Source organism: Misgurnus anguillicaudatus, chromosome 13, assembly GCF_027580225.2.
Source record: "Misgurnus anguillicaudatus chromosome 13, ASM2758022v2, whole genome shotgun sequence".
Classification (NCBI taxonomy): domain Eukaryota; kingdom Metazoa; phylum Chordata; class Actinopteri; order Cypriniformes; family Cobitidae; genus Misgurnus; species Misgurnus anguillicaudatus.
In genome coordinates this window covers 23268583-23291500 of record NC_073349.2, presented here as the reverse complement: position 1 = coordinate 23291500, position 22918 = coordinate 23268583, and the positions used below count along the sequence as shown (strand labels likewise).

The window sequence follows — 22918 nt, the reverse complement described above, 5'->3', positions numbered from 1 at the left end:
AGTAAACTAGTAAATTGTAGTAGGCTTAGTAATTGCTACACTTTAATGCATACTACACTATTCTCTATATTAATTGATAAACGTAAGCAAATAATGTATTATACTTCAATATTTGCTATAGTTATGTTTAAACACCTATCTAGGAATTTCACTTCAATCATTTTTATGTGGAAATCTTGAAAGGTCCTAGACTCCATCTTCATGACATCGCAGAGTTCATTAGAAGGGAACTAGGATATTATTTGAGCTCATCACGTTTTCCTTCACCATTTTTTCGAGCGTCTTGGAGACGTACGTGTGACTGAGGAACAATAATATTTTTTTAGAAAGCAAAACTTCACAGTGTATCAATTACTATTTACCTGTGTGATCTCGGGAAAGTCCTGTGACTCACCACCCACTACTAGACTGCATAAAATGCAATAATAAGGCCGCCACAACAGTTAGAACCGCAGAAGTAAGGATAACCCATTACAGGACTACATCAAAGCATGTTTAATATGGATTCATCGCTGTTGTTAGCGCTTTGCATTGCGCTGTTGTCCGTGTTCTTGGGGGCCACGGGAGCACCAACACGCGCTGCGTCTGACGTGAACTTCAACACGTGTAAAGAGCTGTCCATCACACTCAACGAGATTGCTAGAGATTTATACAACAAGGTCGGTATTTTAATCATGACGTATATTCATGCTGATTTTTTAACAGATTTGATGTAGATGTTGACGATATTAACAATAATACAATATTAACAATAATACAAAAACTCTGTGCTTATGCTTTGTGCAGGTCGAGTCCTCAAACATGAGCGTTATCATTGTTGACCCACCAGTGTCTATAAGAAAAATTGACTCTTGTGATCCATGGAGCCTTGAAACGAATAAAGAGGTAAAAACGAAATAATATGCATAGTTGTATTATTTATTGCTACAAAATGGCCTGAGCCCCAATGCATGTAGTTTTTCAAGTGTCATGTTACGTTACTATTATCTCTGTACCTTTTTACTCATTATCTGTTTATTTTGCTTTGTAGACGTGTCAGTCCAGAATCATTCTTGCCCTGAAAAACTACACAGAAATATTTCACAGGAATGGTGTGTTTGAGAATCCAGCTTGCTGTAATTGGAAAAAGCAGGCCGGTGAAGTCGCAAATATCACCAGAGACCTTTTGAAAGTCCTTAAGGTATGTACTTCGCTGTTCCTATAGCTGCTATAGGATTTTTTTATTACATTATGCTCTATGGCAGTTATGTTAGTTTCAGATAGCTATTAATAATACACCTCTAATATTGCATTGCTCTTGTTTGTTCTACAGCAACCAGTGGTGGATGACCCTGTTATCCCAGTCACTGTGGACTTGGATACCATTGCTCTGTGTCGGGACAGTGTAGAAAGGCTCTACTCCTTTTCCATCATGTCTGCACGTGTTTTCTCTTTTTTGGCTTCCCCGGTAACACCAAAAGTTGAGAATAAACAGTGTTAGGTCGAGAGGAAAGAGAGAGAATAGATATTCAGATCATGTTGATCAAACTGTTAAAACAGCTTTGCTGCATCTAAAAAGGTTCTCATGACATGGATATGATAGGAGATAAAAGTCAGATATAAAATGAGTACTATTGTTTTATTTTAATTTATATATTTATTAAACTATTTATTGTACACTTATTTATTTATGGTTTTTTTACAATAAGTGTTTTACACAATGTGTAACTGTACGAATGTATGCAGTTTGTAACTAATAAATACATGAGTATTATACATTATGTTTCAAACTGAATATGTTGAAGTTGTCTTTATTCCTGGAGAGAACAAAAAAAAAATGAATTGAAGAACCAAGCTGAAATTGCTTTTACTCTTATCAACAAGGAAATGACAAAACTGATGTGGCTAAATTTCCCAGTCTGAAGTCAACAGCTCTCTGTAAATGGAGAGGGAAGATGTGATTTCCATAAACATTTGCGCTACTCTGTGTGAAGCTTCCTACAAAATATGTCCCAACTCTGAGGTGCTGTGGTTAACAACCAAAAACACATTACCATGTGTGTATTGTCTAAATAGTGATGTCACTACTTTAAAAAAGGAACTTGGTTCACCAACTAACACACAAGATGAGCACATTTGAAATTACATTATTGATTTATTACTGCTAAAAGAGATAATTTTTTGATGATAGTTTATTTCTGGGGATTGAACTCATGACCTTGTGATGCTCTACCAACACCACATATATAAAAAAAACATAATTTATGTATAGGCTATATTTTATTCTATACACACTCTCGATAATTTTTAACTACAATAAAGTTCATTTATCATCAGCAGACTGTTTCAATCACACATACAATTTTTTTTAGCTATACTGCCATTTTTATTGATTACTGATCATTCATACATGGCCAAAGTTTTTTGTTAGAATATAAAATGTGTCCAGATATCTCTTATAAAATAATTGTTAATCAAACAAAATAATTTATACAAAATAGATAACAGGAAAATTAAATAAACAGATAGATAAATAAATAAATAAATAAATAAATATAATTTTTTTCAACATTTAACACAACACGTACAACAACACCATAGTAAACAGCAACACACGAGATGTAAGTTAAAACAAAATGATAAAAAAAAATACAACAAAAGTCTCACAAAAAAAGTAGATGACATATTTTTATAAAAATTGTGTATTTAAACATATATTAAAGTATTTTTATTTAATTGGAAATTACATTTATTTATTAATTATATTCAGTCTCGTGCTTTTTGATGCAGAGACGAGTCAGAGATCGAAAAGGAAGATGTAGGCCGTATTTAAAAATCTACTACGTTCCCTACTTAGATAGCAATTTTGCGCGTGTGTGATGTAGTAAAAATGTCGTCCATGTAGGCAGCACACTAGGTATTGAAACGCAGCCGGACTCTCTCTATTTCCTGGTTACTTCGCAAGGTGGGTGGCTGTCATATGACAACATTAGCTCTTTATTTACAACGCTTTAACCTGTATTTACACTCTCACATCACTCGCTTGACGTTTACTTTTTACTTGACTCTTTATATGTCTTTTTATGTCACATTTTATATGTAGCGGCGTTTATCTCATCGTATCTTGATTAGTACCGAGTCTATTAGCCTGATAGCTAACAGCGTTCAGATATCAACACAGCCTACGTGTTGAACAAACTACGAAATATGACCCTGCAAAGTACATACTGATCTCGTTCACTTATAAATGAACCAAATTAAAACGTACTTCGTTATGTTTGGTTAGTCTGGTACAGCATGCTTTCACGTACTCATTGTAAAGTGAGTGGGCTAGTAGTACGCTTTGTTTAAAGGGCATCCTTATTTGTATGTAATAGGTTTGGGTGTTTGCATTAAGGATATCATGGTTATTGTGTTTTGTTCAGGATGAATGTGGGCGTTGCTCACAGCGAGGTGAACCCAAACACCCGGGTAATGAACAGCCGGGGCATCTGGCTGGCCTACCTGCTGCTGACCACTGTCCTGCATGTAGTCTTACTCAGTATCCCCTTCCTCAGTGTGCCCGTCGTATGGACCCTCACCAATGTCATACACAACCTGGTCAGTACATAAATCTTTCACTCTTGACTCATATAAAAGAAGTTCACCCAAAAATGAAAATCTGTCATTTACTTGCTTTGATTTTTTTGCTCTTTAATTTTTTCCTTGGGCCCCATCTACATACTATCTACATATATATATATATATATATGATTGTAAATAAAATATTTTAGATATTAATATTAAACATTTAATATAAGACATCATTTTTACTACCTTATCCTGCCATTGTAAGTAAAGTTTTAGAAACATATTTTTTATATTAAATTATTTCTATGCATCTTAGAAATATTTAAATTATTTCTATTTTATGCATCTTTAACTGATCTTGAGGCATATCGTATCCCGCACACCTCCTGTGAACCTGGTGCAGAACCCAGGTTAGGCACTATACCAAAGTAGTAAAATATTAAAATAAAACTCTGTACAAATGTATTAAAACATCCTCAACGTCTACGCCACCAACATACATTTTTTCATGTTTTGAGGGGGGATGATATATGGTTCAGCGTAGGACATACACCATAGGCTTTGCGTAGGCTGTGCATAGCTTTATGTAGCCGGACACGCATCATTCCAAAATTGTAAGAACGTGTCCGTTCTAGCGGACCAAAAGCATTGTGATTGGTTCGCTAGAAACCCTCCCAACAGTTACAAAAAATCAGCATTACATTTCCTCATACATTCCGTTTGCGATGGTAAAAAAAAAAGATGGGCCAAGTTGAGGAGTGATATTTAACTCAAGTTGCATCAAAAGTCGCTGCCGATTTACAACGCTTCTTTGGCTTTGCCAAATATACTGTGTATACACCATGACATGCCTGGTGTGGACATTGCCTACTAACACGTGTAAGTGCATGTCAACGCGAACAAAGACGCAGAAGTAAAAAAATGGAAACTGACACATAGCCTACAGCGTCGAGCCTATGGCATAGGTCCTATCTAGAAGTATAATGGGCCCTTTAGAGCCACTGTGTCATAACGCTACAATTTGCCGTGACTACCTGTGAAACCTGTTGAGCAGTGGGTCACCAACCTTAATAACCCAAGATCCCTGACCTGAGAAATGGCATTATCTACCTATTTTAGAGTCTAGAGGCCTTGAATTACATAAAATGCTTTTGTGTTTTGTTTTTACTATTTAAAACTGTCAAATGAATACTAGGGATGCACCGATACCACTTTTTCCATCTCCGATCCGATTCCGATACCTGAATTCTGAGTATCGGCCGATTCCGATACCTGCCGATCCGATACTACTGTATTTTTTTTGAGCAATTTAAATTACACCCAGACACACACACACAGACACACGCACACTATATATAAATGTGTATAGTGCTTTCTGCTAAATCTAGCATAATATAATTATATAATATATAATTATAATATTAAAGTAAAAACCAATAATTAAAAATGATTTACAAGTTACAAGAACATTAGTAATTATTAACCATGGCAGTGTTTAGGAGAAAATAAAATAGGCACGTTTGATCAAATAAGAATGCTAAATATATTGCGCAAAAAGTCACAGTAAAAAAGCTTTAGTGTGCAGATGGTTATTTTGGGAATTATGCACTTAACCGGACCTTTTATGCACATTTCGGGTGCAGAGTTGATGCGCCTAAATCATATTGAGTGCACATTCTGCGCAATACTGTGCTTCCTAGGTGCAGCATTGATGCTCTAGAAGCGTCCTCACACTCACATGGGAATCCTCGCTCCGCAATGGAAAGTTACGTTCATAACTATTAAAACACAGAGATTTCATGCATCGTGTGCTCAGCACATACTGAATTGCATCCATCCAACAGCTTACTGAGACTTTATAAAATCAGATCTTTAATAAAGCCTAACGTTACAATTATTGTGTGTGTGCGTGTGTTGAATGACGCGTTTTCATCCATCCGCTTCTCATCAGTGGATTAACTCAGTTTACAAGTAAGTTACAGTGTTTCTGTGAACATTAATATCTTTAAATGTGCATTTGTTCCTTCACATGAAGCTATTGAGTGTAAGATGACTTTGATTATAGTGCATAAAAACGTTTATGGTGCTTTTATAATACTTTGTCGTTTTAATCGCTTGTCAGTGACAACCATGGGTAACGTGCAGTATCGGAATTGGATCGGTCCTGCTAGTCCGATATCCGATCCAGCAAAAAAGGCCGGATCGGCCCCGATACCGATCCAGAATATCGGATCGGTGCATCCCTAATGAATACCCAGAAAAATCTGTTACATTGTTTGCAGACTGATAAAGTGAGATTGTTCACTGTTATGCTTATCCACCAAAGCTTTGATATATTTCCATTAGCATTTAAAAAATGACGTATTTTGAATGAGAGAACTTTAAATCAACTTTTGTGCCGTCAGTTTTACACAGACAGTGGTGTTCATTTAGACAGTAACTCAAACAACAGTACATTGAAGCATGAGGTGTGTTTATTTTGTCAATCACAGAACAACCACAATAAAAGGTTTCAGTTCCAGTGGCGTCCAATGACTTCTTTTTTTGAGGGCGCTTGATGCGAAGTTCTTCACAACATGTATGTAGCCCGTCATGTGTGTGGTTCGTCATTTCAAAATGTGTTCGGCGTGTTGAATTATTTTATGTGCATCACGTGTCTTGTCAAAATAAGTGCCTGCTGCAGACGCGTCTAAAGGGTTTATGATAAAAAAGACGCTCGCGTTTGCCAGATACTCGCATAATCTCATCCGTAATCAGAGTTTAGTGTTAAGGGAGTGTCTTGCGTGTATTTTGTGAACGTGAGTGTCTCATTTTATCATAAACTGTTTGGATGCGTGTGCAGCAGGCACTTATTTTGACAAAACACGTGATGCACATGGTTCACATGACGCAACAAACATATATTTTGAAAACACAAGCAACACACATGACACTCCGAACTAGGGATGCACCGATAGGATTTTTTTGGGCCGATTCCGATTTAAACGGACAACTTCTGTCCGATGCCGATACTGATATTAAACACTTGTATACAATACTATACAGTTGGTCTATTAGCTAGTTTATTTCTGCATCAAATTATTTTTACTGAACATGGATCTAATTAACATTCAACTGACCAACATAATAAGAGAGGCACAAATTAAGCTAAAACAAATATAATAAGACAGCATGACAACCTTCAAAGGTGGTTTTTGCTATTCAGCATTTATTTTATTAACAACATTAACTCATTTTTACATATAATGGATTTCTTTATGCAGTTAATTAATAAACAATCAGTATCTGCCTTTCTCGTGCTATTGCCGATATGCCGATGGTTTCAAATTCATAAAAAATCGGCTGATACATCGGTGCATCACTACTCCAAACACTTATTTTGAATTTGCGTCCCTCAGATGAGCAGTCACAATTTGCACAATTGGCTACGGCTATAGCCTGTAAAAATGTACTGTGGTTCTCTTTTATAAATTATAATACGACCATTGTAAAGGTAATGCAATTACATGTTCAAAATATCATATTAATCAATCAAATATTATAGTTATGCAATCAAACATTAGCAATATTTAATCAATATTTTACAGGGTTCCCATGGGTCTTGGAAATCCTTGAAAGTTTGTGAATCTGGGGAAAAATATTCAAGGCCCTGGAAAGCTTTAGAAAATATACATACATAGATACAGGTCATTGAAAGTGCTTAAATCTATTTTATGCAAGTTTTCTGGAAAATTTTTTTTTTTTTCCCTGTGTAGTGTAGGATAATATCATAAAATTCTAGACTTTTTAAGCATGCGTGCTAAACTGTTCACTTTAAATGCTTATATCTTCTGTATGCGAATGTTGATTCATACCAAAATGCTTTTTTGAATAGTTGTGTTTGACACATGAAACGTCTCTGGTTACGTATGTAACTGTTGTTCCCTGAGAAGGGAACGAGATGCTGCGAGTCTCCCTGCGTCCCTGTAATGCCATCTTTGGCAATATTTCAGATAGCTATATACTTCCTGGCTCCCGCGTCACCCTGTCTTTGTCATTAAGCCTCACTTTGGTTAAATTTGATATACACATTCAGACGCACTTACCCCTGGAGGCGTCCCCAAAGTGTCACCGCAGTGACACAGCGCGAGTTCCCTCGAAAGGGAACTGTAACAATGTATCTTAAAAGGTAACATGATGTAAACTTGCTCTCACTTGAAATGTCTCACCACATTTAGTTCTTGAATTTGAGGGTATTGGACCTGGAAAGTCCTTAAAAGGTCCTTGAATTTAAAGTTAACTAAGGTGTGGGAACCCTGTTGATAAGCTGAATGCGTCATCGTGAAAAATTATTATTATTTTTTAACTTATTTAGTGATGCAGAACCAAATCAAATGTTATATTCAAATATGGCAGCATGTCTCATTGGTTTTAACATGTGGGTGATTATATAATTACAGGTGCATTTGTGGCCAAATTCTTTTTTTCTGCTTTTTCAAATGGTTGGTTATGATGTGTCAGCTAAATGGCAGATTATGTAAAGGCACATCAAACTTCAGTATAGTTCTCATTTCATTGTTTCAGTGTTAACTCTCACTCTTTTTGCTGTCCAGGCAATGTATCTGTTTTTGCACACGGTCAAAGGCACTCCGTTTGAGACCCCTGACCAGGGCAAGGCGCGTTTGCTCACTCACTGGGAACAAATGGACTACGGAGTTCAGTTCACATCATCCAGAAAATTCCTCACCATCTCACCTATTGTACTGTGAGTCATAATTCATATTCATATGAGAACTTTTCTTATAACTGACAGACAAAAACTGGCATGCACGTGATAGAAGTTACCAAGAGGTTACGACTGAAGTAATGAAGTAATTTAATGTAACTGTAATGTAAATGTAAATCTGTATATATATTTTTTGCTAATCTTTACATTTAATTATCTTAAATATCTCATCATTATATATTCTTTCTTCCTTGTAGGCACATTCTGGCCAGCTTCTACACCAAATACGACACTGCCCATTTCCTAGTCAACACAGGCTCACTACTAACTGTCATCCTTCCCAAATTGCCTCAGTTTCACGGCGTTCGCCTGTTTGGCATAAACAAATACTGATCTTACACTTCACCCCCTAGATGAAGGGGAGAAAGCATCATGGAGATGAGATGACTGATGTTTGTCCTACTGATGCTTCTGTGGTCCACAGCCTCAAGGCCTTAAGGAACCAAAACTGCACTGGACTCAAGTATACGTATTTAAAAAAAGGTCTTTCAGGCTCAGGTTTATTCAATATGTGGCGTTTTATTCTTATGTTAGGTCTGTCTCTATTTCTCTATTTCATCACATTGGTCATTATCTGCTTAAATCAACGTTATTATGGTTATATTTGCATAAGCCTGTTTCTTAGTATAAGCGCTGTCATTGTCAAGTCAAAAGATAGAAAGATGACAGTATTAAATCATTATATTATTCAAACAGGCATGTAGCATTATTACATGTCTGATCCAAATCTTTTTTTTTTCTTTACACTGCTTATCTAGAGTCTTATGTTGAATGCTGTTTTGATTATAAATTATTCATTTCATTTGCTACAAAAATGCACAACATGGATGTGTGATATTGTCTGAATGTGATATGGTAAACAGTCTACTGTATGAAGTTCATTGTTCAACGGTATACTTTAGTGAACTTTAAACGGGTTCGATTAGAGATCGTTGAATTTCTTTATTTATTCATTTAGTTGCTTTCAGTGTAATGAAGCATTCCTATTCGACATTATTGCCATGCTCAATTGTGTGGGAACAATTGTCTTTTTTTTAACATGTGTACAGGTTTAAGAACCAAGTCTTATTGTGTTGCACTCTTATAATTAAAATGCATTCAAACTTTAAAGCCATTATTTGGACTAATATGAAAAGTTTCCCAACAGATCTGATGGCATGATATGCAGATCCATGTGCATGCATATACATCTATAGTCAAGGAAATGACATTTACCATTTTATGGAAGTATGTCACATATATTTTATATATGTATATGTAATTATCACAATTGCTCAGATAAAGAAAATTATAATGTTGCATTCGGAAATCTTGAGGAAAACTGTAGGTTTACATGGGAATCCTTACTTTTCACTTAAAACCACAGAGGAACTAAACAGGGAAGAAGTGGGAATAAGCCAGGAGGAAGCATTACATGTAACGCTCTCACGACATCAGTTCTATGGTAAATCCGTGGAATAACATGGATTCGCATTTGGATAAGTTGCGAAGGTGTACCGGGGGAAATCCAGGAGTTTTACATCTAACACCTACATAGAGACAGGGGCAAGCCCAAAAACAGGGATCAGGTGATGATCAGGTGATAGTCCGGAATCTCCACCTACAGACTTAGGTGTCTCCCAAATGCTAACAAACTTACTGCATTTCAGGGAAGAGGACAGAGGAGGGGAATAGTGCCCTCATCCCACCTGTGCCGCCGATTTGCCTACCGTATACAACACGTTCTGTCTGTTTACCACAGAAGCGTATGCAAATATTCCTCAGTACTGTGTAATCGTGTGCAAGTAACTGGGGACCACCGCTGAAGTCACTGCTGGAATGCAAACAGCATTTGCATAACCTGCAGAGGAAGAAGCACAAGGAAGGGTGCAATATCTCTCGCCCACAGCTGTGAATGCTTTTCAGAGTCAACCAACAGCTGAGGCGAGATTACTCTAGAGATGCTGTTACAGGCTACAAAAAAAATGTTTCCCCAATTCTGCTTTCTTCAAGTTCCTGTTCAAGCATGTCATCAGAAAGGCCTACCGTGAGGAGTGAAGGTCAATCGCACCACATCATTTGTATAAAGATGACCAAGAGGTGATTAGCCGTAAAACAGCAGTTAGTTTGGAACTATGTTGAATTCGGCTAGATGGTGTGAAATATAAGTTTAGGATTTACAAATTCATTTACTAAGAACAGGAGTGAGTCAATGTTTTACCCTGACATACTTATTACTCAATTAGGGGCCCACAGGGGGCCCTCAAAAGATTTCCAACCAAACTGATATTTATTATTGCTTGGTTATTTTGTAACAGATTTGAGAAAGTGGGGGGATAGTTCACTTTAAAATGAAAATTCTGTCATCATTTACTCATCCTCATGTTGTTCTAAACCTGTATGAATTTCTTTTTTCTGATGAACACAGATATTTTGAGAAATTACTATAGACTTCCATAGTAGGAATAAAAAATATGAAGGCATTTAATGGGTACCGTCAACTGTGTGCTCACCATCATTTATCAAAATATTTTTATAGTGATTTATCACAATACTTCCAAACTATTTTTTTCCTACTATGGAAGTCAATGGTTACTGCTGTGTGTTTACTATCATTTCTCAAAATATCTTCTTTTGTGTTCATCAGAAAAAAGAAATTCATTCAGGTTTACAACAACATGAGGATGAGTAAATGATGACAGAATTTTCATTTTAAAGTGAACTATCCCTTTAATGTGATAAAAGAAGCACTGGTTTGGACGCACCCTTTACACTCTTACAGATAAAGGTGCTGTATGAGGTTATTTGCGGTGATGTCATGAGAGAACCTTTCAGTCTCTCGAAATAATCATTTCTAAAATATCAGTTTAAAGAACTTTCTTTCAAACTTATCTAAACTTTGAATTTTAATTAAAGGTGCAGTGTGTACATTTTTGCGGCATCTAGCAGTGAGTTTGCACATTGCAACCAAACGGCTAAGTCCACTGCCAGCCCCTCGCTTTTGAAACGCATAGAGGAGCTACGTTAGCCGCCACCGGACAGACATGTCATCGTCGGAGACAACTTAGTAAAATAAGTTTGTCCGTTAAGGGCTTCTGTAGAAACATGGCGGCACAAAATGGCGACTTCCATGTAAAGGGACCCTCGGTGTATGTAGATCCAGTTGCGTAGCAAGTCCTTCCCGGGCCCTTATGCAAAAAACATTTACGGGCCCCCTTAAGCCAAAGCCCCCCCCCCAACCTTGCCCGTTGGCACTGTTAACTGTGGCTTGCAGGTCTGTAAGGTAGTCAAATATTTTAAGGGGTAGATTTAAATAAAGAAAAACAGAAATGTGTTTGGGTAGATTTATATAAAGAAAAACAGACATGTTTTGACTCGTGACTAACTTCTCCGCCTTCTCTTTAAGGCCCCACTTTTATGTTTATATTTGTCCATCCTTAATGTTCATGTAGATATCCACTATAGTAACCTCTCACACTGTGTTTTCTTTTTTTTTGGTGCGGCGATGGGTCATGTAAAAAAAGGACGACATAGGTGTCTACGATAGCCGCGGAGTGCAAAAAATAATAATAAATGCAAACAAGAAATGACGGAGAAATTAAACATTATGGAGAAATAAGAAATCACTACGCATGATATGCATACAAAAATATATTTATTGCAGCCACAAATAAAAATTAAATAAAAAAATTAATTAAAAGCTGGGGCGGGCTCAGGGCCGGGCCCCCTGTTGGCCCGGGCCCTTTGCACGTGCATACCCTGCATGCCCAGACGCTACGCCACTGTGTAGATCAAAACATCTCATTCTGAGGTAATAAAAACATAACGGGGCAAGGTCTTTATACACCCCTGATCATATAGTTTTGTATAATATTTTGCATTTATGTCAAGAGATCCTTCTAAAAAGTACACACTGCACCTTTAAACTAAAACATTATGGGGCGGTTTCCCAGACAGGGATTAGACTAGTTCTAAAATAAATATAAGAGCTGTCCAAACTAAAAACAACTTGCACTGACACATCTTAAAATATATCAGTGACCTTTGTTTGCCTCAAAATGCCCACACAAGTAATGTTTTTAGTAAAGCATGTTTGTTAAAATTAGTTATATTTCCTAATTAAACTAAGACCTAGTCCTTGCTTAAGATAATCCCTGTCTGGGGGAACCACCCTTATAAATTGAGTAATTCTGTTGGTTTGTAGCCATATTTTTCTTAAAGTTTTGATTACACAAATTTATGATAAATAAAAAGGATTCACAGCTGTGGGCGAGAGATATTGCATCATTCTTTCTGCAATATTTTATAAAATGTCTCAAAACAAATTGTTATAGTAAATGTTTTACACCAAATACTATTTTAAATGGATAGTTCACCCCCAAAAAAATTCGGTCATAATTTTCTCATCCTCATGTCTGTATGAATTTCTTTTTTCTGATGAACACAAAAGAAGATGTTTTGATAAATGATGGTATCACACAGCTGATGTAACCATTGACTTCTATAGTAGGAAAAACAAATATGAGGAATTCAATGGTTATCTTCAACTGTGTGCTTACCATCATTTATCAAAGAATCTTCTTCTTAATTTATTACAATACTTCCATAACATTTGTTTCCCTACTATGGAAGTCAATGATTACAATCAGCTGTGTGCTTATCATCATTTATTAAAATATCTTGTTTGTTTCATCAGAAAAAAAAGAAACTTATGCAAGTTTAAAACAACATGAAGATGAGAAAATGACAGAATTTTCATTTTAAAGTGAACTATCCCTTTAAAATGAACACGAAAATATTTTAAGGAATGTTTGTTACCAAACCGATCTTGAGCACCATTCACTTCCATAGTAGAAACAAAGAATACTATTGAAGTGAATTGGGCTTATGATTGGTTTGATAACAAACATTTCTCAAAATATCCTTCTTCCTGTTCATCAGAACAAAAAAATTTATAGAGGTTTGTAACAACATGAGAGTGAGTAAATGATGAGAGAAGTTCCATTTTGGGGTGAAATTTCCCTTTAAGAATATTTTTTTTCATCAGATACTTTTTAAAAAACTTTTTTGGACATTGACCCTTAATGGACAGCTCAACCATTTGGTAGAGATCAGTAAAAAAAAATCAAATTTAGGGTGGATACAATAAACAACATGTGTTTTGTTTTCATGGCCCTATGGAACTAGGAAAAGTAAAAAAATATTGGTGTGACCTACAAAGAAGAATACAATTCTACCCTTTTTGAATAATAGTAAATGGTAGGTAAAAGTAACTGTTTTGTTACAGCTTTGGATACTCTGGTAATTCGTCCAAATTTATGTACTAGAAAGATTTATGGAATGGTTTTTAAAGAGTACTGGGGGTTGCCATGCATGGTGGACCGTTGTTGGCTGGTTTTATTTTAAAATCTGGTCCAACTTGTAAATTAAATGCTCTTGTAGCTCAAATGGAAGAGCAAGGTTGTGGGTTTGATTCCCAGGGAACACACGATCAAGCATGATGAATTGCTTTGAAATGCGTAAATGTGAATTAAAGAAAACATTATGTAATGTTTTACATTTGGGTTACTCATTTCAAGCATAAGGGTCATACATGAAACTCAATTAATGGAATGACATAATTCTTTGTGCACGATCTGATACGCATTTTAAACATATAAAAAAGTACCGACAGATAATACATAAACTTTCCATAGTTGAGTTTAGACAAAGTGAAATAGTATGAAATCATCTCATGGTGCTGACGGGGATTTTGAGATCACAGACTTAAATTTTTAAGAATGATGAAGCCTTTTAAGTTAACAGTTTTTGCATGCGAGTTTGATTACTTTTTCTCATAAAAGAAATAAAAAATTCTTTCTTAATCACCGTCAGCTCAAAGAAAAGATGTTTTATATGACTCAATCATCGATCATCCCCTCTTAAATAAGTGCATTAAATCAACACTTTTAAAGAGCCTGTTAACTTAATCCAAGCACAATTCATTGCGATAATGCAAGACCAATATTGTTTCATGCTGCCACCATGTGGTTGCAAAGATGTAACAATCTCTAAATTTACAAAGGACTTTAGCTTATGCATCAATAAAATGCTCCACACCTCAACAATTCTGCTTTTATTGCTCATTCATACAAAAATAAAATAACCATTTGGCTCCAGTCAACAGCACTTAAAATCCTCACATATGTGCCCCTTCTGTTCAACTTCAATACTGACATTTACATGCATGTGCCTGGGCCTTAATTTGACATAAAAACAAAACATAACCAAACAAACAATGCACAACAAATCATAAAATACATTAAATAAAATAAAATCCACTTAACAGGGCAAAGCAACGCCTTTCACAGTCCCCTCCGACAGGAAGTATCAAATATCTTTACTAAAGTTCAAACTCAATGTTAAAATAAAAAATAAAATGATTTTGTAAAGAAAATGAATATCAAACAACTTGTCGCCTATCTCGAAAGTCACAATAACATTGTGGCACCAAATCTGATCACAAAAGGATCAGAAATGAATATCACGTGCTAGCTGGTGTTCAGCTTTGTGTGCCAATTCGATCGCCTTCGTTTTGCAGTCATGAGTGAAAACCTCCATTGGTTGCCTACAGAAGAACAGTAAAGATTTCACATAAACAGACCTGATCTGCTAAAACGGTTTGTTTCGAACCTATTCCAACCGCATCATTTTATCACCCGCGTATTGTTTCTTTGTGGTGAACCCACTGGTGACTTTACATCATCATCGGTTTCCCATCCCTCCTCCTCCTCCTCCAGATTTTCTTCATCGGTGGAAAACAGGTCATCTTCGAGAAATGACCCATTCGGCCTGTACTCCTGGGTGTGAACTGAAACCTCATTTGAGAGCAGATGAGGAGATCCCTCGATGAAGTCAGCAAACCTGTGCATACGACAGAAGTGTAACTAAGAGAAACCAAAACTGACCCTTTATACATTTTCCTTGTTTAAATAAAATAAGCAATGTTTTCATTGATTTATTTATAATTTATTAGTGTCTAGAATATTTTCTTTTATACCGCTTAGGTGACTGAAGTCTAGAGACAGTTTTCCATGTGTTGAACTCTGGACTGCTGCAGTATTTTCTGAGCTCATCTAAAGCTTTTTGAGTCTCAGCCTCTCCTTGCCTCTGATATTCCTCTTCTGTCAGCAAACGGCGTGGTTCTGGTTTCCTTGGCATTAGTTTCCTTTACGACATCACAGTTTGGACCAAATTAATAAAATGCATAGCATAACACTCAATACTTTATTCTTAATAAAAAAACAACTAACTTATACAATGCGAGAGTCAATGTAAAAGGGTACTCCAGGTTCTTAGAGCAGAACGCAGCCAGCATCACAGCCAGAGCCACAGCTTGAACCTGAATTCCTGCGTAGACGAGCAGAAGGCCGAATATCTGTAGCGTCCAGGACAGGATGTTGATACTTCGCTCTTCCACCAGGGGACCGTAGCGGTAGCACACTGCGAAACTGACAAACCCAACAACGGTGGCATAACCTAAACATACACATAAAAATATAAAAAAAATAAACAATGAATCAGATAGGGAAAATATTATTAATCAGTAAAATTATGTCTTATTACCTTTTCTAAGGTTAAAGGCACAATATGTAATTTTCAAAGCAGAAACCGAGAACAACCCGGACTTGACAAGAGGTGAAGCGTGATTTAAATTCTCTAAATTAAAACATTATTGAAAATGACTGAGATAATGTTAGTGCAAAATATATAAAGAATTGCTAACAAATTTTGGATCTACTACTTAAATTTGTACATATTGTGCCTTTAAATACATATTTTAAAAGTGGTCTCTTACCAATGGCCAGAAGCCAGTGCTCTTTAAGAATCAGCTGCAAGTTCCGGAATACCAGCTGGATGATGTACAAAGCGAAAGACCAGCCTCCCATAAGCAGCGCATAGACAGGCATTTTCTACGGTCCAAAGAAATACACAATCAAAAGGTTTCATAAGATCACTCATATACTTGCTAAACAAAGCAGGCTGTTGTATTTTGTTTTAGAAACCAAATTGTGGTCATGTCAAATCCTAAAGGGCTGGGTGGTTAAAGGTGGAGTGCACGACTTGGAAAAGGTAGTTGGGCCGACAACCAAAACACACTTATAGCCAATCAGCAGTAAGGTGCTTGTCTACTAAACGACATCGTTGCCTGGGTTGCGTGTATGGGGCGGGTCTATCAACAGAAGGTCCAGATTCTATTGGGGTAGGGGGCGTGTTTCTTTAGGTGATTTCAAATGTCAACATTAGGCGTGTTCGAGATCATCCGGCGCTGCGCAGACCGATCGGCGAGGTTTGCCGCTTGCAGTCGAGGGAGGAACTGAAGATGGAGCCGTCAAGCCGGACACCTGCTGCTTGCCGTAGTGACGTGTGCGCCGTGTTTCCTTGTTTTTAATCACAAATGAAGTGAATTAGATGCTCAATTTGATAAAAACAAACCTTTTAATAAAAAGTTGCACCAGAAACATTTTTAGATAGAATATTTTAATTGCTGCTTATACTGTATACCCGAAAATAACGGGAAACAAGCCTATATTATTAAAATACCAATAGAGTTTGTTATTTAGGCCTGGGGCGGTAACCGCATTACCGCCATACCGAGGTCACGTGACCCATGCCGCGGGTCTGAGCTCCTCACCGTCATAACCGCAAAAAAAAAAAAAAAAACTTGAAACATTGGCCTGCACTTGTGTGTTTATGTGGGGATGTTATACACGCAGCTTTTAAACAACCGCAGCTTGTTATGAACATTAAATCTTAACTGATATGATTTTAATATTAAATTGTCATTGAGTAGAAATACGGGTGACGTTGTCTGTGACTCGGTAAAGCAATACAAACATTTTATTTAATTTGAACAAACAGCTGCAACAGATCAACAACAGAATCAGGTTTCATACATTATTAAATTGTCACGCAACATAAAGAGCACGCGATCAGTCCGAGGATTAATATCCAAAGAGGTTAGATTGTCTCTTTTTCATCTAGCCTACCACAGTGGCCATTTCTACAGCAGTACACATTTCACAGTACACACAGCAAGTTTTGCTTTTGCGTCTTCTTTCTCCGTTTGTGGATAAAGACAGATGTTAATGGTAAGTGTCTAGAACAGAAGCGGTCCCGAGCACGCGAGACAGACGCGGACTGCCCGGGCGCGCGCCAGACAGACGCGCACTGCCCGGACGCGCGCGAGACAGACCGTGTCATTTTGCGCACACACACGCGTCTCCGTGCAGCTTCCAATCTATACTCAAGCACGGACACATATGCAGTACAAGTGATTTCTCATACAAATGGTTATTTTACCAGACCATCAGGGCAGCAATAATTTGCGTCATTTACAGGCCATTCATAAATTAAGGATAGAAAAGTGGAGAAATGTCTGTAGGCACGTACGTGTGGACACGCACAATGCGTTAAAAAATTTTTTAACTGATAATATTAATTGTTCAAGTTGTTGAATGTTGAAATTGAATAAATGTGGAAGGAAATAATATTCACTTTACATGTTCCTTAAGTAATTTGCACATGTTGTTTATTAAACATAAATAAGTCATGCATGTTATTTAACTCGTTGTCTTGCCAATAAACCGCAAAACCGCGGGAATTTGTTGATTACCGACCGCGGTAAGAAAAAATCCAAACCGGCCCAGCCCTATTGTTATTTTCATTTTTATTTTATTACACGACACAATATAACATATTTAAGCATATTAAAGTGTTTTTTTCCTGTTTTAAAACATGAATTTATAATGTTTATTAGTGGAACTAAAGGTTGGATTAAACTTGAAACGCATGTGATCGTTGTCATCAGTGAGACGACCAATCACGTTAAGCTGTTACGTCATCACAACTCCGTGCAGCTGCTCTGAAGAGGCTGCACCGGCTGAGCTAGCCGGCTACTCTCGAAACGCTCTCGCTGTACTTAAAAACCATATGACACAGTCACGTGCCTGCAGCGCCAGCTGAAGTCGGACAAAATTACTAACCGGAATGCACTGCTTCAAGTCAGCCGCCGATCGGTCTGCGCAGCGCTGCATGAAGTCGAACACACCTATAGGCTTTCAGAGATCATGCACCCCGCCTTTAAAGAGAAAAGTGTTTTGTACAGACTGCCAAATGTGAGGGATCCTGACCTTCGGTAAAAAACGGCTAAGGACAAAGATGATGATGATGAGGGAGGCGATCATCCCGGTGCTCATGCCTGCAGAGTAGTAAAACACTTGACTCCTATGAGACAGATGTAGAAAAGATGTTGAGATTTTTTTATACATCATGTGTAACTAAAAACCTGAGCTGTGAATCCATTCAAATTAATAAATTGATGGATTTGAAAGAATAAACATCCATTTAAAGGGGACATTTCAAAAGACTTTAAGATGCAGGGTTCCCACACTTTAGTTAACTTCAAATTCAAGGACCTTTCAAGGACTTTCCAGGTCCAATATCGTCAAATTCAAGGAATAATGTGGGGACACATATTATGTGAGGGCAAGGTTACATCGTGTTACCTTTTAAGATACATTGTTACAGTTCCCTTTCGAGGGAACTTGCGCTGCGTCACTGCGGTGACACTTTGGGGACGCCTCCAGGGGTAAGTGCGTCTGAATGTGTATATCAAATTCAACCAATGGTGAGGCTTAACAACAAAGACAGGGTGACACAGAAGCCAGGATGTATATCGCTATCTGAAATACTGCCAAAGATGGCGTTACAGGGACGCAGGAAGTATGGCAAGGGAGACACAGCGTCTCATTCCCTTCTCACGGAACAACAGTTACATACGTAACCCGAGACGTTTTCAAGTGTCAAACACAATTATGCAAAAAAGCATTTTGGTATGAATCAATATTTGCACACAGAAGATATAAGCACTTAAAGCAAACAGTCTAGCACGTGTGCTTAAAAAATGCATCTTGATTTTAGAATTTAAAGTATGCAGTGCATAAACAAACTATTTAAATATCACGGTTTTACCTGCTGAGCATGTCTGCATAGAAGAACAGAAGCACTCCAGCCAGAAACACCAAAAACATGTAGATGTCAAAATCTGCAAGAGGACAACACAAATCTTTAAAACAAGCTGGATCACATCGGAGTATGAAGTCTGTATTATGCAATATAATCTGAAAGACTATAAAGGAATATGTTTTTTGTTCCAGAGGATTATTTTAACCCTAAACCTCAAAAAGTATAAGAGAAGGGGCACTTAAAAGTAGGTGAATTTAATTTTACTTGATCAACTGTGTGCATTTATTTTGATTGTCAGAGCCATGCATCAGTGTATTTTTAATGGCATCTTTTTTCAACTCACGTCGACTGGGTTGTACAGAATAGAGTGTTCGAGAGTCTGAGGGGTCCACCCGAAAACATGTCTTGTTGTTGAACAGATTGACGCTCACTGTTGTCTCATTGGTCTGTTCACGGATGAAGTACTGCACGAGTTGCCAGATGCTGAAATGCTCAAGCTCCAGCAGGTCCTGCTCATCATTTACCACTGTTACCTTCAGCTTTGTTGTGCTCCATACTCTCACCTGTCAATCAAAAGGGGGAGTGGCTCTCATCAACAATCTAAACTGTAACATTACAAATTATCATCATATCACATTTAATACCTGTATTCTAGTCCACGTTTCCCTCCATCCAGGTACAATGGTATTATTGTAGCAAAAATGATGTGCGCCCTGCAATTTAATTTCTTGTCCATCTTTAACTTCTATGATGGGACGGGTGGCACCTGAACAAAAAAGGAAAATCAAAGAATAATTTGGTGTGATAACAGACAGAAACCAAGCCTGTAAAAAAGTCCAGCAAGTACACAACTTTGTTTCTGAGATCATTTATATTTTCCAATTGTCAAAAACACGCATACATTTATTAAAAATATTAGCTGTTTTTAGACTTTTCATCTGATAAACAGTACACTTAATACGCTAACAACAATTAGCTTTGATAACTGTCCTGAACAACTTTATATAAATAGCAAGATATATATTAAAGCCATGTTTTCGGAATGCTTACCTGACGATTGATGTAAAAACTGAAAGCAAAATAATACGGTAATCCAAAAAACACGGACTCTAACAGTTTCGATATGCAAACCACTTTCACATTTCATTAATCCCGCCATGATGTCTTCACGGGTTCTCTCGCTGGTCTCAGTGACGTCACATACTAGACTTGAGAGGTGAACAGCACCACCTACTGTACTGGAGGATGTCTGCGTACTCTCTTACGTGCAGTCATCCTAACTAATCATTTTAGTAATAATAAAAGAAACGCACAGTCGTAATGTTATGTTTTATTAATATGTTTTAAGTGAACTATCACGGCACACAGGTCTAAAACTTACAGACAGTTTTAATCACAATTTATGCATTGGCCAGAAAGGCATTTATGGAAATTAATTTTAATCCTTTATCATAATCACAACTGCATTTTTCGTCTCTGTCAAACTGTCCTTTCCTTATGTGCTTCTTCTTAAAATCCTTCATGAAATCAAATTTGAAGTTTTGGCTTTTAGTATGAATATAGCCTTTAAGATATCAATAAACTAAAACTGACAAAATTCACATTTAGATATAATACAAGCATTTAAAAATTCTTAATTTTAATGACATCATTCTCGATCAGATTCCAGTCTGTGAGGTAAACCAAACACTTCAATCTATTTTAAAAGGGGTAGGAGTCACTTAATATGTCCCACCTTAACTTCCTATATCAGTTTAAATTACATCAAAGCAAACAAAGCTGTGCATATAAAGGTCTTTAAAATCTCCCACTTTAGTTACTGTTTAAAAACACTTGTTCTTAATAGGCTACATCACTTTCATATAACATTCAAATTCCCCTATAACAGAGCCATTAGACTTATGACAATTTCCACGATAAGAGGCTGCCTAAAGCAGATGTAGGCTAATGCATTTTTGGATCTGCATCTGTAAAACCAAATTACTTAGTCCATATATGAAGGTAGCTGGTAGGTTTAGCTTGAAGTAAAAATGGCCACTGTTTCTTTCAACCCCAAGCTGCTCCTGGGTGAAAATCTAGAACAATTGTTGCACCAGCGGAAAGTGGGGTGGAGTATCCAACAGAGAAATTCTGCAGACCCAGCATCAGACATTTCCAACTGTAGCGAAGAGCTTTTCCTATGTTCTGTGCAACACAAACAATACATTGAAAATGTCAGTATCAACTATTAAACATTGAAAACACAATGATTCAAAAATCATTTTATTTAACCTGTTAACACTTGGACTGAGAGACAATCCAGTGTTTTGGAATAGTATTACTTTGGTAAAGATTAAGAAAATCTTAAATGACTGATAAAAGATTTTGGGTGATTTAAGTACATACGATTAAACATTAAACTTCATCCCCTGCACTGTAAACAAAATGTAAATTAAGCAACTTGACATTTACACATAGCCTACTTTGGCTCCCGCTCTCTATCACAACAGGCCAAAACAGGATGCACTGATTTATCTTGTGGGAGGAAATTTCTGCAGCATAACAATGGATCACTGCATGCGACGTGAACAACTCGTTTCCTCCAAAAAATTATACAAATAAACTTTTATGTATGTAGCCTGTGTAATAATCACAGACTTAAATGCTTGTTAAAGTTTTACATTTGCTGTTAAATTAAGACCTAAGGAATTTGGGAAGAAAAATGTAAAAGTTTTAAACATATAATTAACCATGAACACCTTGAAATAAGTTACCATGGCTACCAACACTTCTGCTAAAATGCTAAAAAGAGTTTTTTGTGAAATCAGTAAAACTGCTCACTGTTGTCAAAGTTTCTAAAAGCTTATTCACCGTTGTAAAAAAATCACATACAATTTTTTGACAAATAGTAACAGTTATGGTATGATAGTATAGTATCTAATAAAATATTTTTTGGCAGAACAATAAAAAAATAAACACATGAATATCTGCAAAAAGCCATCAACAAAATCAAGAAAAGCAAAACGGTGAAAAATATATTTTTTATGTGACTAAGCTTAAAATGTATCTTACCTTTCTGTATTTCTTATATTTATCTTTCTTTTTTGCCTTCTTTTCCTCCCTTATTCTTTGTTGGCTGTCTTCTTCCACTAGAGGTTTGTATGATCTCTCCGGCAGAAAAGTTAGATGCACATCTTTCATCTCTGGTTGCCCGATACTCTGATCTGAACCACCGGTATCGACATGCCGCCTGTATCTGGCACTGACGGCGTTACGATTAAAACTATCAGAAATACCAAACTGTGGAACACTGAAGAGAGACTTCGACTTCATGATATTAATAAGATTTCCTGTCTGACTAAACTCTCAGACTTCATAGGGACATCCTTTTGAAACAGCTACGCAGCGTTTGGACTTCAACGTTTCGACTACATGCGGCGCCGCGCAGGCCGATCGTCTTATGACATCAAAGTACCGCGAGAGCAAACCGAGAGACGCAAGATATCGAAATTTCGCGATACCCTGACGTCATACTCTGATCGGTCTGCGCATCGCCGATCAAACACAACTATTATCACATCATATATATATATATATATATATATAATATTAAAATCTAACAGGGCCATTTCCACCATA

The 22918-nt window shown here is 36.9% G+C and overlaps 2 protein-coding genes across 3 annotated transcripts; one reads left to right on the top strand and one right to left on the bottom strand.

The window, feature by feature from the left end:
- The first annotated feature begins 2798 nt into the window (after positions 1-2798).
- Positions 2799-9424, top strand: ormdl2 (ORMDL sphingolipid biosynthesis regulator 2). Of its 2 annotated transcripts, none has more exons than XM_055188966.2 (4): positions 2799-2944; positions 3405-3579; positions 8142-8293; positions 8512-9424. In XM_055188966.2, exons 2-4 carry the CDS (start codon positions 3406-3408, stop codon positions 8645-8647), a joined length of 462 nt encoding a protein of 153 aa, XP_055044941.1. In that variant the 5' UTR covers positions 2799-2944; position 3405; the 3' UTR covers positions 8648-9424. The 2 variants fall into 2 exon arrangements, with proteins under 2 accessions (XP_055044941.1, XP_055044942.1); XM_055188967.2 differs by lacking the exon at positions 2799-2944 and adding an exon at positions 3007-3300.
- Positions 9425-14393: 4969 nt separating this feature from the next.
- Positions 14394-20548, bottom strand: nemp1 (nuclear envelope integral membrane protein 1). The gene is made up of 10 exons (XM_055188018.2): positions 20351-20548; positions 19945-20066; positions 19644-19863; positions 19307-19379; positions 18466-18559; positions 16131-16245; positions 15586-15811; positions 15333-15500; positions 14992-15196; positions 14394-14900 (listed from the first exon to the last, which is right to left on the bottom strand). The coding sequence occupies exons 1-10, from the start codon at positions 20457-20459 to the stop codon at positions 14874-14876; spliced, it is 1359 nt and encodes a 452-aa protein (XP_055043993.2). The 5' UTR covers positions 20460-20548; the 3' UTR covers positions 14394-14873.
- Positions 20549-22918: the final 2370 nt, after the last annotated feature.

What these genes read in the sequence shown, in the direction of transcription:
- nemp1 (XM_055188018.2), bottom strand. Translation starts at nt 20,459, where the DNA reads ATGGCGGGATTAATGAAATGTGAAAGTGGTTTGCATATCGAAACTGTT. An exon ending in GTTTTTACATCAATCGTCAG is followed by an intron (nt 20,067 to 20,350) that starts GTAAGCATTCCG and finishes TTTTTTGTTCAG; the next exon opens with GTGCCACCCGTCCCATCATA. An exon ending in TATGCAGACATGCTCAGCAG is followed by an intron (nt 18,560 to 19,306) that starts GTAAAACCGTGA and finishes TCTGTCTCATAG; the next exon opens with GAGTCAAGTGTTTTACTACT.
- ormdl2 (XM_055188966.2), top strand. Translation starts at nt 3,406, where the DNA reads ATGAATGTGGGCGTTGCTCACAGCGAGGTGAACCCAAACACCCGGGTA. An exon ending in CCAATGTCATACACAACCTG is followed by an intron (nt 3,580 to 8,141) that starts GTCAGTACATAA and finishes TTTGCTGTCCAG; the next exon opens with GCAATGTATCTGTTTTTGCA. An exon ending in ACCATCTCACCTATTGTACT is followed by an intron (nt 8,294 to 8,511) that starts GTGAGTCATAAT and finishes TCTTCCTTGTAG; the next exon opens with GCACATTCTGGCCAGCTTCT.